This window comes from Tiliqua scincoides, chromosome 3 (assembly GCF_035046505.1).
Source record: "Tiliqua scincoides isolate rTilSci1 chromosome 3, rTilSci1.hap2, whole genome shotgun sequence".
In the NCBI taxonomy this organism is placed as follows: Eukaryota; Metazoa; Chordata; class Lepidosauria; order Squamata; family Scincidae; genus Tiliqua; species Tiliqua scincoides.
Window position 1 is genome coordinate 79,318,406 of NC_089823.1, and position 15,533 is coordinate 79,333,938.

Below are 15,533 nucleotides of genomic sequence, written 5' to 3' on the forward strand. Positions count from 1 at the left end.
TCCTAAAAAGGAATGGGATTACAAAGCTGTGGCTACACCTCCTTCAATTGTAAGCAATGCCAGTACTACTCTTACATTTTTGTTTGCAACCCTAAGGTCTAGACACTTCCTTTCAAAGCACTGAAATATGGAGCTCCATGTCATGTTCCAGAATCTCTTGCAGCTTCTGGATAGCCCTGGCGTGTGACCCAGTTTGTTGGCCACATCATGCCTCAGAATGTCATGTGGCCTTGTATTCTGGGGTGTGAACCAGCAACCACAAGGCATTCTGGGATGTGATACGGTTGCTATATTGACAAAGTGAGTTGCAACAGTAAAAAGTTTAAGAACTGCTGCTCTAGTGCATATGGTATGCCATATAAGTATTTTTTATGTACTTCACCAGCATAATTAGGTTGTAAGAACTGAATACAGGTGTGTGCCACTTAATGACAGGGATTCATTCTCCTATCCCTGTTATGTGATTGGGTCATTAAGTGACAGTCCAGTCTATTGCCTTTGTTGTGTAAACACACTAGCTGGCTACACAGGCTACTGGAGATTGCCTCTTCTTCACATTAAGAGCCTCTCTGTTGTGTAAACAGACACCCTGCTGCAGTCTATGGGAGATGCAATTGCCTCATTAAGAGCATCTTTATTGTGCTTTGACCGTCATATATGCAGTCCGTCATTAAGCGGCGCACGCCTGCTTTAGAATGGAGTTTAGAGCTATGAAACTTTTTCGTTACGCAATTTTACTATGCTGTGGTTTCCAGAAATGTTTCCCAATGAAACAGGAGTAATGGTGGCATACTAACGTGAGGTACTAACTCCTAGTATTGTGCTACCTTTCTCTTCAGTGAGAGGATGACAGTACATAATGTACTATGATTAACTGCCAAGAATATACTTTACATTTGTGGTTTAAGTTTCACTCAGATTACGGTAAGCTTTTAGTAAATCATTTTAGCTAAGCTCGGTGCTGATATCCATTATTACTGTGACTTGCATTCTCAGTGTAGAAGTATCCCTTTAAAAAGGGGTGCTAATTTATCCTTCCTGAAATATCATGTGTGTGTGTTGAATCCTTGAAATGTATTCACTACTGCTGGCTTTAAAATTTAATTGATGGAAAAGACCAGTGGTCTTTATGTTGGAAAGCTTTCTCTGACTTAAAGCACAGTTCACACAATGTGGCTGAAGGACTGACATCAACTGTGGTTTTATTTAACTCAACAGATGCAGTTTATGTTGCTTTTTAGTCGTCAGGGGAAGCTGAGACTTCAGAAGTGGTATGTCCCGTTGTCTGACAAAGAAAAGAAGAAAATCACAAGAGAACTTGTCCAAACAGTCTTAGCCCGTAAACCGAAAATGTGCAGCTTTCTGGAGTGGAGAGACCTGAAGATTGTCTACAAAAGGTTGTGTTGCCTCTTAAAGCTTATAATTGCTATACAGTTATTGCAGTAATATCAAATTATGGAAATAACTATTTTCTCCCTTACTGTTTCTGGATAAATTGTTTTGTCCCTTAACATTTCTGAACAAGCATGTCTTGTAAGGTTTCCCTCAAATGTAATAGTAGCATGGCAGGAATTATTCATGTCTAGAATGCTATAATTGCATTTAGAAATGTGCTGATGAAAAGATTAGATTAGATTATTTTATACTTTAATAAAATAGTTCTGTACTTGGCTGTTTACAATAAATAAGGCATACTGTTTTCAAAACAATGTGGGGACTGTCTAATGTGCCTGAATGTTTAAACTTTATCTTATTTAATTTATGTAAACTAGGACGCAGTCATGTTCAGAGAGATTTCACAAGTGCACTGCTTTATTCTTCCAGCCTTTTGGAGTGTGAACAGCTATGAAGTGTTATACTGACTGTACTAATGCATTGAATGAAAGCTGTTCTTGCTAATATAATGAAAGTAACTTTGCTTTATATGTAAAGAGATCAAGTACTGCTTGTACTAAATCCATTCATAAATCTCTCAGGGCTGGAAACATTGTGCCCTTCAAATCTATTATCTAGTAGAGGTAAAGGCAAAATTTACTGTAGTTATGGGTTATTGAGATATTGATCTGATGAGGCTTGTCCCAACAAGAGTCTGTGAGGAATTGTTTTTTATCATCCTGACTCAGCCACTTAACCGTTTAGAATATTCAGGGTCACAGGAGATTACCTGCTTCCGGATTAACTAGTGACCTGTATTTTTACTTTCCATGTAGTCTATGGCTCAGTTCTGACGTGAGAAATCAGAAACCTACTTGGTATTTACTTCCATTTTGAATAAAAATGCATAACACTGCTTTCTGCACTCCTAACTTTGGAAAACTCTGAAATCCACCCCCCAAAAATTCTCCCACCTCTAATTATGAATATTTATTAAATGGTTACTTCCCAATAAAAGTGCTGATTAAAGAACTCCTTCCTAACTTATGAGCTTTCCACTTTGCTTTTCAGTTTCAGTTTGCTTTTCTGATTTATGTGCAAAGAATAGAGTACTGTGCTGGAGTTCTATGCTCCTGTAACCCACCCCTCAAAGGTTAGGTCTACCATGTTGTCCAGCAGTTGTAACCTCAGGACTGTCTTGAGGAGCAGCTCCCTCAGGACTGTCTTCAGGAGCAACTCCACTTGTTGCATAAAATAATATAGAGATAAAGGTGTGAATAGTTAGTTATTTAGTTATCCCTTCCATTAGTTATTTGTTTTTTCTCTGTAAGTTCGCTTTGTGAACTTTTGTTGAAAAGCGGTATATAAATACTGTTGTTAATAATAATAATAATAATAGCCATTCTGAAAACACTCTCCTAACCAGTCCTCTTCAATACTTTGTTATCTGTGGGTCTTCTTGGCCCCAACTTTTCTCATGTTTACCTGCTGTGTATGTGAGTGTATGTATACCTTTTTATTTATTTATATTTTATTGCTTTTTATATGAAAATCCACGGAGCTTGTTTGTTTTTAGATTTTTTTTAATTATTGTAAATTGTTTTTAATGATTGTTTTTAATGTTGTATTTTTAAAATGTGTGTAAGCCGCCTTGTGTGCCCGTTGGGCAAAAAGGCGGGGTATAAATTAATAAAATAATAATAATGTAGATCTTGTTGGCAGACAATCCAAAGTGGTTAACAACAAGAATAAAACCATAGGCTCTTGGTTTCAAAAGAGGTTCCCTATGCAGTATGGGGGAAGCAGTAACACTAATGCAATTAGCCCTTGAGTGCTACCTAGCCATGCAGTTGTTTGCATGCATTTCATAATAAAAACATAGCAATATCACCAAAAGGCAACAACCAAAAATTCCCACGGCAATAGCACCACAGTTCTTTCAGTCTTGTCCCCTTCCAAATGTATAACCAAAAAGCTACATTATAACTTTCTGAAGATCAGATTTAGAAGAAATTTGTTACTCAACTGTCTTTTATGGTTTATTATTTTTTGTCCTTGGAACTCGGAAGCAGAGAATTCTTGCTGATTAATGTGCTATTTTACAAAAATATCTGTGACCATGTGCACTGTCATTTTTGCCAGTAAGACCTTCCTAAGATATTTTATGACAGTGACAGCTAGAACCTTGTATTTTAAAAAACAAACTAGAAACTGAGGTAGTAGTCCTATTCAGACATTTGTAACTGGTGAGTTTCCATGGTTACAAATTCTGTCAGGAGTATGCTGGCAAGCCCCAGTGCCATGCTATGAATCCTTGCCCACACCATTAACAGTGTTTGACTGTATAGGAAAACACTGTAGCTGGGGAGAGATCCTTGTGACCAGGCATTTAGCATTAATCATGAGGAGGATTTCTTCCTGAGTACAGTGTAACTGTGGACTAATTCCATGGTTACAAAATGTAAGAAAGAGGCTAGTAATACACAGGTAGCTTGGTTTTCAAACTGCCTAAGCCTCTTGTGCGCATGTTAATGCTTCACTTTTATTACTAATATTTAAGTGACAAGCTTTGGGGCTTATATTTGCTGGTATATTTTTTGTTGGCTATAATGAAGAGCAAGATTTGGAATTTTTGCAATGAACATTTCACGTACATCCTGCTGCAATTGACATTGCAGTTGTGCAAGGCATTCGAGCAGAGGGAGATTATCTTTTCATATTGGGTACATCTGAAGGAATCCAGAATTATGAGCCTTGGGGGATGTTTGTTACATTCTTAGTGGAGCTGGCAACTTCCTGAAGAACAGTTAAATTTCGGAGAGGCCAGCAGCATTTGTGATGTACCGGTGCGTAGCTATTAGGTACAACATCAATATTTTATCCATCAACTTTGAATTTAAATTTTTAGGTCTGTTTCTTTAAGGTTGTAAAACAAGCCTGGAAGTGTAATTTTGTAAAGCAACTAAAGCTGCAATCCTTTGCAAACTTCCCTAGGAAATAGCTCCACTGAATGCAGCGGGACTAATAAATAAGCATGTATAAGATGGTGCTGTAAGGATTTCTTACAAACGATTCTTGGCTATTTTGCCAGCTATTCAGAAGAAAAAGACAAATAAAATTGTTTTCAATCCAGTTAGAATTGCAGTTTAAGGGCACTGCTGTGTTCTTTGGTCTCTTGGTTTTCTGGCTTTATGGTGAAGCTCTGTTTTACTATGAGGAAAGCGTTGCTTTTTCCCTGCTATCACTTTCCCCTGCTATCCATATGTCTGTTATATGAATTTTCAGTTATCCCTATCACACATATTAAGATCATGCCTATTTATGTGTTCCAAGGTTTTTGGTGTGAGGCTATGTGAGATGTACACTTAATGGGTAACAAATCCCCACACTTTCAAGGCCCATGCATTAGGTGCTTGCTTTTACAATATATCTGTTTTTGTGCTATGCTTCTACATATTTTTGTGAATGTGGGTCCTAAAGAAGAAGATGAAAAACCCATGGAAAAAAATGGGCAAAATGTAAGTTATTTACAGTTTGCAACTAAATGTGGTGAAAGACATATCTCTTGCTTCATGATTATTCAAAGCTATAGTGATTCCTTATGACAGTGGTTCTCACACATTTAGCGCAGGAACCTACTTTTTAGAATGAGAATCTGTCAGGACCCACTGGAAGTGATGTCATGACCAAAAGTGACATCATCAAGCAGGAACATTTTTAACTATCCTAGTCTGCAATCCTATCCACATTTACCCAGGTGTATGTTCCATTTATTATCATTGTTAAAAGAACATACATAGTAGCTTGTTCAAAGTACAGGTCTAATATTTTCTCAAGTGCAGTCACATCCCATGGTAGCATCAAGTCTAATATATTAAAAATAAAATATTGAAATGAATGGGGACCTACCTGAAATTGGCTCCCAATCCACCTAATGGGTCCCAACCTACAGTTTGCAAAACACTGCCTTATGATATAAGGCAGTGGTTCACAATTTTCATGGTTTATGATATAAGGTAGGGTTCACAAAGTCCTCCCTTAGGAGGAGGGAACCACCTAAGTGCTTGCGAGGGGATTGCACCAACACGATCCCCAGGATCTGGCTTCCTGTATGCAGCATTTATTGACTTAAAATCTGCCCTTGAGTCTATCTCCAAGACAAAGCTGTGGGGAAAAACTAGACAGCTTGTCTATTGACAGTAATTATTGTTTTTGATACTTGCCCTCTACTCCAATACATACCTTATGGTAAAATGTACTAAGAACAGGCACCTCTTGGATCGTATTCCAACTTGTAAAGGGGTAAAACAGGAATGCGTCTTAACATCTGTCCAGTTTAACATCTATATAACCCGTCTAGTGGAGTTTTTGAATGCTCCTGATTTTCATCCTTCGCCAATCATAAGATACATGTGCTATTATATGCTGATGACACAGTTATTCTTTCAAGAACCTCAGCAGGACTTAGAAAGGCCCTAAAGAAATTTAGGGTGCAATCCTAATCTCTTATGTCAGTGGTTTCCACCACTGACATAAGGACAATGCAGCTCTGAGGTAAGGGAACAAACATTCCCTTACTTGGAGGAGGCCTCTGTGAGTGACACCCAACTGCAGGATGCAGCACATGTCCCATTGGCACCACTATGCTAATGCTGGAAAGCACTGACATAAGGGGGTTAGGATTGTGTCCTTAGAGCCCAATCCTGTGGTCTGTGCCCCGCCTCCGCGGTGCGGACCACAGTCAGAAGCATGCCATAAGGCACGCTTGCGGGACTTACTGCCGGTCTCCCACTGGAGCTGGATCAGCTCCGGCTGGCGCTGAGCCAGCGTGCATCGGGTGCCCACGTTCCGTGGCTTGGCGGTGTCTGTCAGCTGGGCTGTGGAACAGGAAATGGGCGCGTGTCTGGGGGCTTAGCGGAGGCGTGGCTGGGGGTGTGGGGAAGGTGTGTTGGTGCGGGGGAGAGGTGGATCCGCGAAGCCGGGCTCTGCAGGATCCAGGTTGCACACGCTACACGAGCGCCTTCCCTTTAACGGTGACCAAAAAGTTGCCACTAGAGTGAGTAGTCCCATTGTGGGACTGCTTCCCTTACTCGGGGGAAGGGGACGAATGTCCCCTTCTCCTGAGGAGCCTCCCGAGGTAGCGCGGGAGGCTCTGGATCTGGTGGGAGCCCTTTGTGGAGCCACTGGGTTTTGCACCCCAGGGAAGCTCAGGATTGGGCTGTTAGTCTTTTTTTGTGATGAAAACCAGTTGGTACTTAATTACCAGAAAACAAAAGTCCTATCCTTGAAAGGATACAAGATGGCTGCCAGCTAACAGCTCTAACACTCGGAGTGCTCCTAAAAATATTACCCAGCTGCCAGATTCTGGACCTCTCTGGCTATTATATTATTCTTCTCTGACAAGGACTTCCCTTTTGGGATCTGCTGTTTTTATTGGATTTTATGACTGACGAGCTGAGGTTTGCTTTGGATTCTAACAGACGGCTTTAAACACAAACAGATAAGGAAGAATGGGAAAGAGCCACTTCGGGTCGGGTCTCACTGATAAAAGCAGCCAAACAACTACGTTTGGATGAGTTATCATGCTGGGCTGCGACTGTGGTGGAAACCTCAAACGATATCTCTAGAAATAAATTTGCAGCATTAGAACCAGTACCTTCAGCAGCTGTGGAGGAAAATGGTGATTTATGTGAGAACTCCGTTATATCAGCCTTTGGAAGCTCTCTGCAAGTTCAAAGACACAGTGTATCAACTTCAACCTCACCCTGCCTCTGGACAAAGAAAACAAAAGCTACTCCTACTCCTACTGATTGCCTTCAAGAAGATATAGTTGACATAGATAAACAGCTGAACCAGAAGGAGGGTATGTTTTCTGATAATCTCCTATTGACTTTAATGCGGAACAGAGCATATTAACTGGGAGGACGGTTCTAATTTTCTTTCAAGAAATTGTTTAGCTTCTCAAGTTTATACCCTCCAGAAGTCATTTAACTCTCTTAAGAACATAAGAACAACCCCACTGGATCAGGCCATAGGCCCATCTAATCCTGCTTCCTGTATCTCGCAGCAGCCCACCAAATGCCCCAGGGAGCACACCAGATAACAAGAGACCTCCTCCTGGTGCCCTGCCTTCCATCTGACATAGCCCATTTCTAAAATCAGGAGGTTGCACATATACATCATGGCTTGTAACCCATAATGGATTTTTCCTCCAGAAACTTGTCCAATTCCCTTTTAAAGGCATCTAGGCCAGATGTCATCACCACATCCTGTGACAAGGAGTTCCACTGACCAACCACACACTGGTTTTCTTTTCTTTTGTCTGTTCTAATTCTCCCAACACTCAATTTTAGTGGATGTCCCCTGGTTCTGTTGTTTTGTGAGAGTGTAAAGTGCATCTCTCTATCCACTCTGTCCATTCCTGCATAATTTTGTATGTCTCAATCATGTCCCCCCTCAGGCGCCTCTTTTCTAGGCTGAAGAGGCCCAAACGCCGTAGCCTTTCCTCATAAGGAAGGTGCCCCAGCCCAGTAATCATCTTAGTTGCTCTCTTTTGCACCTTTTCCATTTCCACTATGTCTTTTTTGAGATGCGGCAACCAGAACTGGACACAGTACTCCAGGTGTGGCCTTACCATCGATTTGTACAATGGCATTATAATATTAGCCGTTTTGTTCTCAATACCTTTTCTAATGATCCCAAGCATAGAATTGACCTTCTTTACTGTCGCTGCACATTGGGTCGATGACTCTTCAGGAGTCATTTAACAAATATCTTACGGACTCCAGTGTTGTAGACTCCAATTCTCTGCAACATCAGGCACACCTAAGGAACAGGAGTACAAGTGCCAAACTTTCCAGGAGGGGTGGAGGGGAGATGGAGAGCAGGGGAAATATAACTACCTCTTGCAGTCTCCTAGTGAAACAAATCAGTCTTGGCGTCAAATCACTTCCTTGGTTTGAAACCATGGAAAATAGGGAAGTAAATCTAAAATACTGGATTTGCTGGCAAGCCTTGTTAGATTGGAAGGTAGATGGATTGATTGAAAACATTTTCAAAGACTAGTTGTGCCCTGTTACATAACCAAACTGATGCTGGAATTTGAAAGCCCGACCATCCCTCTGATGCTCCTAGGAATGTGGGGCTTTCTGAGTTCTTTTGAAATAACAGCAAAGAGAATCTTCACAGATACATACCAGATACCATTGCTGTCTTCCAAACGCTTACCTCAATAGCCTCCAGCTGTTATCAGCCCGACAACAAGGCCAAAGAGAGCTGGCACGCAGCCAATGACCCATGCTGCTAATGAACTACAGGTGAGCCAAGTGGATAACTGTCAGGACAGCCTGAATAATGGGGCTGCTTTGGGAAATGCTTTCCAAACTGCTGCAGCTGAATTGGAAGAGATAACACTCTCTCTTGAAAAATCTCTGGCAAAGCTCAAGACCAGGGCTCACTCCACAGAGGCTACTGTCCAAGCCATTTCGAGGGTATGGATATATCACCCCTACTGGGAGAGACAAGGAAGAACCAGAAGACTCCCAGGACTCTATGCCTTCTCTGGCATGTAAGGACTAAGGTACGGAAGGCTGCAATACTGCTGAGAGCAAGGTGCCAGTCAACAACCTGTTGATGCAGCTGTACATAGATGAGGATGAAATTGTGGAAGGAGCTATCACCACCTTTAAAAGTTTAACTGTGGAAGAACAAGTAAGGGTTATAAAAAGTCTGGACAAAGTAAGAAATGAACTCCTCAGCAATCTGGAGGAAGATTCTCATGAACAACTACAATATAAGAGTTTTCCACCGGCCAAAGATGACACAGCAGAACTGCATAAATTAAAGGAGATTACAGTGCAGGCAGATGTTCATGGCATTCTCTGCAGGATAACTTAATGGATCCCCAGGCCAATACATCTCAGTGGTCTGCTCCTCAGAGCCCTGGTTCCAAAGCAGGCTACAACAGAAATGGAAGTGTATACCTTGAGGACCATAGGGGAGTGGATCAATTGGCTTCAGTAGATTGACTTGCAACCTTGTCTATAAACCCCCCTCCCCTCTCAACAGTAAAAATTATATCTTGGAATATAGCTGGATGGAGAGGAAAAGCTAAAGATGTGGATTGCTTGCATTATCGGAAAAGTTTTGACATCATTCTTCTACAGGAAACTTGGTCACTGGACTCAGTTTGCATTAATGGCTATAAATCTTTTTCTCTTCCTGCTTACAAAGCTAGTCAGAAAGGCCGACCCATTGCAGATTTGGCTGCACTAGTGGCAGAAAATCTTGATTCAAGACCACTAACTATGTCTAGTGGTTCCTGTAAGTTACAAACAACACAAATAGCTTTTCATAATACTGCTCATACTGTAGTTAATGTTTATATCCTGGTTTGTTCTTATAGTCAACTACTTGCCCAGCAGTGGAGTCGTATTTCTAGCTTTGTAGAAACCTTAGAAAGAGAATATCCATCAATCCAGGTGATTATTCTTTGAGATTTCAATTCTAGAGTGGCAGGAGGCAATGAATTAGTTTTCCAAAAAGCCCTTGGTATCGATCAAGATATTTTACTTGACACTTCCTTCTTACTTCAGAGACATTCCAAAGATCAAACTCTAAATGCTGCTGGCCTTTGCTTAGATTTTGTGTTCAGCTTAACAAAATCTGGCTAAATGGCTTGACTACCTTTGCTGATTCTGGGGAATTTACATATATTTCCCACAAGGGGTCCAGTGTGATTGAATGTGTTTTGATATCACCTGCTTTTAGGCCCTATATTAAAGATTTTACAATTGGGGATTATGTATTTAGTGATCCCCTCCCCATCATGGTCTCAGTGGATATTAATTCATCTCTGGACAGAACTCCCCCTGATTTGGATTATGATTATGTTCATGATCCCGTGCAAAAAATTATATCGGAGGATAATGAACAGAAGTCACCATTTATTCAAGGGAGAGGTATGTCTGGATTTTAGATCCCCTCTTATTAATACAAATGACTCCTCTATATAGCTCAAAATGTATGAAGGATTAGTATCATATATTCTATCAGACCTTAGCAGCGGTTTCCAGGTGAGAAACAGAAGGGGGGGGGGGAACTCCAGTGATCCCTGGTTTGATAGGGAGTATAAGAATCTTAAAGTACGGTTGTGTGATTGCTATTGTAACTATAAGGATTCCCAAATGACAAGACTTCCATCACATTATTTCACCTTAAAAAACCAACTGAGTCAGCTTGTCAAGAGGAAAAGAATAGAGTTCATTAATGAACAATGGGAAAGACTACTGCAAGCAATTTCCCAAAAGAACTCTAAACAATTCTGGGCTATTGTGAATGATTCCTGCCGTGTGTCTAGTCCAGATTTGTCATTGCCCCTGATGGTTGGCTTAAGCCAGGGCTTTTCAGACTGGGGTGTTGTGACGCCCCAGCCTCTGAGCCCTGGCCTGTTTCCCCTTAACGGGTGGGAGCAGCCAGGAGGCAGGGAAGAGGAAGCGGTGTGATCCCAGGATCGCGCCCTTCAAGGGGCTGTAGGGGCTTGGGTACTCCTACCCGAGCCTCCTGCAGCCTCCCGGGCTTGCGGGGAGCACTGCGTCAGTGGTGTAGCTAATGATCATGTAGCCCGGTGCCATGCTCAAAATGTTGCCCTGGAAGTGATGTCACAACCGGAAGTGATATCACGCCCGGGATTTTTAAAAAGTGAAAATTGGGAGGATCCCACCTCCTCCCCCCAGCTGCTTACCACCCACTTGCTCTGCCTCCTTCCCCCAGTCAGTTGTATTTTCTTGGTCAGTGGCATAGCTAAGGCATCTATCTGCTACCCAGGGTCAAATAAGATTTTGTAGCCCCCTCACATGAAAAAAAATCAAATTTAATTAATTAAGTAAATAAATGAAAAGTTATTGGTTCCATGCTGCATCATAATAACATCTCATTGGCACTCAGAACAATCAGTCTTATAGGTCGGTTTGGAGTTAAGCAAATCGACTTGTTCCACAAGACAGTTGTGTTTTCATTTTCTGGTTAATTGACCACAACTTTTGGTAGAATACAGATATTCTAGTGCAATTTGTTTCATTGCACTCTGCATTAAATTACCTTTCCAATGATATATAACATGATGGTATTATTCATACATACCAAGATTTTCACAATTTTGGTCACTACTGTCAAGTTCAGCTTGTGGCCCCTCTAAAGCTTGATGCCCGGTGCAGCTGCTACCCCCTGCACCCCCTTAGCTACGCCACTGTGCTGCGTGACATTCTGCAGGGCTCCCCGCAGCTTTGAAAGCAAAAGTGGAGTGATCGCGTCCTGCTTCCACTAAAGCAAAAGTGGAGCACGATTACTTTATTGTCATTGTGCTGCAGCACAACGAAATCGATGCACCTTTGAGATACAAACATAAATAACTATATACAACAATCACATCAGTCACACTCTGCACACTCACCCACACATTCTATACAACATACTTCATATAACATAAAAACAATATTAACAAGACCATATTGCCCAGGAGCATGATAACAACTATCTCACCTCTTTGGTAGTAATTTTAAGTTCCTTATTCAATGTAATTATAGCTGTAGGATAAAAACTGTTCAAGAACCATGTGGTGCGTGCTCTAATAGTTCTGTATCATCTACCTGAAGGCAACAGTTCAAAAAACGTATAAGCCGGATGGAAGGAGTCTCTAAGAATACTGTATGACTTCTGCAGACATGAGATGTCAAGGTGCCCTGCAAAGCTGGTAGATGAAGATGTTCTGCGCAATCTTAATAATTCTTTGCAGAGCTTTTTTTGTCCCCTACAGAGCAGTTTCCATACCACACCAAAATACCATAAGTTAGGACATTCTCAATAGTGCAATGATAATAGGACACAAGCAGCTACTGTGACAAATTTAATTTCCCAAGCCTTCTCAGAAAATATAGCCACTTTTGTGTCTTTTTTATCAACATGCTGGTATTAATAGTCTGTGAGAGGTCCTCCATGATGTAAATACCTAGGAATTTGAAACTTGCAACCCTCTCCACCTCCTCACCATTTATATATAATGGTGTGTATACATCCTTCTTTTTCCAGAAGTCAATTATAAGTTCTTTAGTTTTTTTTGTGTTAAGTGAGAGATTATTTTCTTTGCACCACAATAACAACTCCTGTACCTCCTTCCTATAAGCAGACTCATCATTCCTGCTAACAAGCCCCACCACTTTCACTTCTGAAACAGGGTAAATCTACCCTGGACCATTGCACCATTCTTTCACACTTTTTTGAGAAATATATTAGAAAGACAAGATTTAGGTTTTACACAGGCTTTCTAGACTTAAAAGCAGCCTTTGATTCCATAGATAGGGAAATACTTTGGAGTAAATTAGAAAAGCTACAAATGGACAAGAGACTACTATTCTTTATATGGAGACTCCATCAAAGCATCACATGCCAAATAAAGTGTACCTCTGCAGGGCGCCATACAAGAAAAGTTGTGTCAAACAAGGGTGTGTTTTGGCCCCCACCCTATTTACTCTATTTATTAATGATCTGACTCCCTCTCTGACTGAGGTGGATGAGCACTGTCCAAGATTAGGATCCACTCAGGTACCGATCTTCCTTTATTTAGTGTATGGCATATAATACATGGACTTATATATCAATTAGACTAGATCAAATGTCAGTGTCCAGTTCATCTAGCCATTCAAGGACAGAATTACCTTCACAGAAAAAGTCAGACCATGGGCCAGTATACTGATCCCCCTATATGCGGATGATGCCGTACTAATGTCTTAGACCTGTTTGGGTTTAAAACGCCTTTTGAAAAAGTGTTTGGAGTACTTGTCAGAAAACCAGTTACAGCTGAATTTTGACAAGTCTAAAATACTTGTATTCTCTATAACGTGGAAGTTGTATAATTGGCAACTAAGGGCCCAATCTTATCCGACTTTCCAGCCCTGGTGTAGCTACAATGTAGCCTCATAGTTTAGGAATACATGTACTCATACCTTGAGAAGCCCCCAGTGACTGCCCCTCCACCACAAGATGCAGCGCACACCCCACTGACACACCAGCACCAGCACTGGAAAATTGGATAAGATTGGGCCCTAAATGGACACAAATTAGAAGAAGTTAAGCAGTTTAAATATCTTGGTCTAAATTTACATTATAATCTCTCCTGGGCTATTCACAGAAAAATGGCAATTAATGCAGCTAATGTTACCTCTCAGTCTATCGCTCGCTTTTTCTATGCGAGAGGGAACTATTACGTTACCAGTAGCCTTGAAGACCTTTAATGCCAAGGTGATTCCCCAATTATTTTATGGAATTCCCCTTTAGATTGGGATGTTAAAGCCCTGGAGTCTGTCCAAGGTAAATTTCTGCAAAAAATCTTGGGTTTTCCAAATTGTATAGCTTATGCAGCCTTATGTCTAGAAACGAGCCAATCATTGTTAGAAACCAGGACCTGGCTGGTGGCCATTAAATATTGACTGCACATATATTACAACTATGACCCTCAAAGCTTGCTCTATATGATGTTCCTTGAATCTAATTGGCCCCTTGCCATAACCATTTTGGAAAAGAAAATTAACTCAATCGGTCTGTCTTTGAATGTTTAGGCTCGCTTCCATATCAAGAAGCATATCAGTGCATCAAATGCAGATTTCTTGACATTGAAAGGCAGGAACTTTATAGGATGGCAAACACAGCATGTTCCCCATTAAGTCTGGAGATTCCTATATTGTATGGTCAAGTAGCCTCATATCTTTACTTGCTGCACACTTATCAAAAAAAGGAGAGCTTTCTCCCTTGCCTAGATTTAATGTGCTCCAGTCAACCATCCTCTTTCAGAAATTTCATAAGATAACACATTCTAAAAAGCTGGGCTGTGTTGTGTAGAGACCATTGTCCATTCTATTCTTTATTGTCCCTTCTACACCGAGATCTGTCAAAGATTTTTGGATCCTATACTGAGAACAAGAGGAGGACTTACAGACGTGGCAATAATATGCTACCTCCTATCTGATTCTTCTGTGGAAATAACAGATATTGTGGCAACTTTCCTATATCAGCTCACTGAGCTGCGTAATTGAGAAGTTGATTTGTTATCTGGCTGACCAAATGTATATAGTTGTAGATTTGTTTTATATGCCAATAAAGGATTCTATTTCAAGTCCTATCCTTTGGCAAGCGACCCACGAATAGGGTTTGGAGCATTAATGGTCATATGATAGAACAGGTTTCTACCTACAAATACCTGGCAGTAATGTTACAATCAACTGGAGCCAGGGCTGCCCATCATGAGCTGTGACTGAGATAGGACAGAAATCTGCCCGAGCAGTAGTTAAGTTTTTATATACCAAAGGTGGCCGTTACATCCTACCAGCAATTAAATTATATCAAGCTAAAACCTTGTCCCAAATTCTGTATGGGACAATTCTGGGGCTTCCCTCCTCTGAATGTGTTCCAAAGGGGCAAAGTTAATCTATGTTCCTAAGATCTATATTCCAGGTGTCTAGTTATGTTTCCAATGCAGGTTTGCATTCGGACTCTGGTCTGCAAAAGTTGAGGCCAGGGTTTTTCTTGCTTCCATCAATTTCTGGCTTAACTTAAATTTCGATAACCAGGGTTGAACACATTTAATACTCCAAGATAATTTCCAGTCTTCCTGTCTTAAGGCAGTCCACATGAAGCTGAGGTACCTGGGGTTCTCTCCAGAGGTTGTTTTGACAATGACTCCAGACCAGGCAAGAGTGGCTATAAGGCAGAGGTTGTTTGATACCAAGCGGCAAGGGGACATTAGCAGAACCCCAAATTTTTTTAGCCATGGAGGATGCCAGATAGAAAGTTGTGCCAGCCACCTACCTGGCACTATTAGAGCACCGAGGCTCAGGATGGCCTTTTTCTTGGCCAGGTGGAGATTGCTCAGTAGTACCCTGAGAGTAGTCGAGGGTTGCTATAGAACAGTGGTTCTCACACATTTATCACTGGGACCCACTTTTTAGAATGAGAATCTTTCAGGACCCACCGGAAGTGCTGTCATGACTGGAAGTGACATCGTCCAACAGGAAAAGTTTTTTAACAATCCTAGGCTGAAATCGTACCCACACTTGCCCAGGAATAAGTCCCATTTACTAACGTTAAAAGAATATACATAATACCTTGTT

At 41.1% G+C, this 15,533-nt stretch overlaps 1 protein-coding gene across 3 annotated transcripts in view; it reads left to right on the forward strand.

Moving 5' to 3' along the window:
* The window catches only part of AP1S2 (adaptor related protein complex 1 subunit sigma 2), a 49,453-nt gene that overhangs the window by 2,764 nt on the left and 31,156 nt on the right, over positions 1–15,533 (forward strand). For all 3 annotated transcript variants that reach the window (XM_066622462.1, XM_066622461.1, XM_066622463.1), the window contains exon 2: positions 1,219–1,397. In XM_066622462.1, coding sequence (XP_066478559.1) covers positions 1,219–1,397 — 179 coding nt within the window. The remainder of the gene's footprint in view (positions 1–1,218; positions 1,398–15,533) is intronic.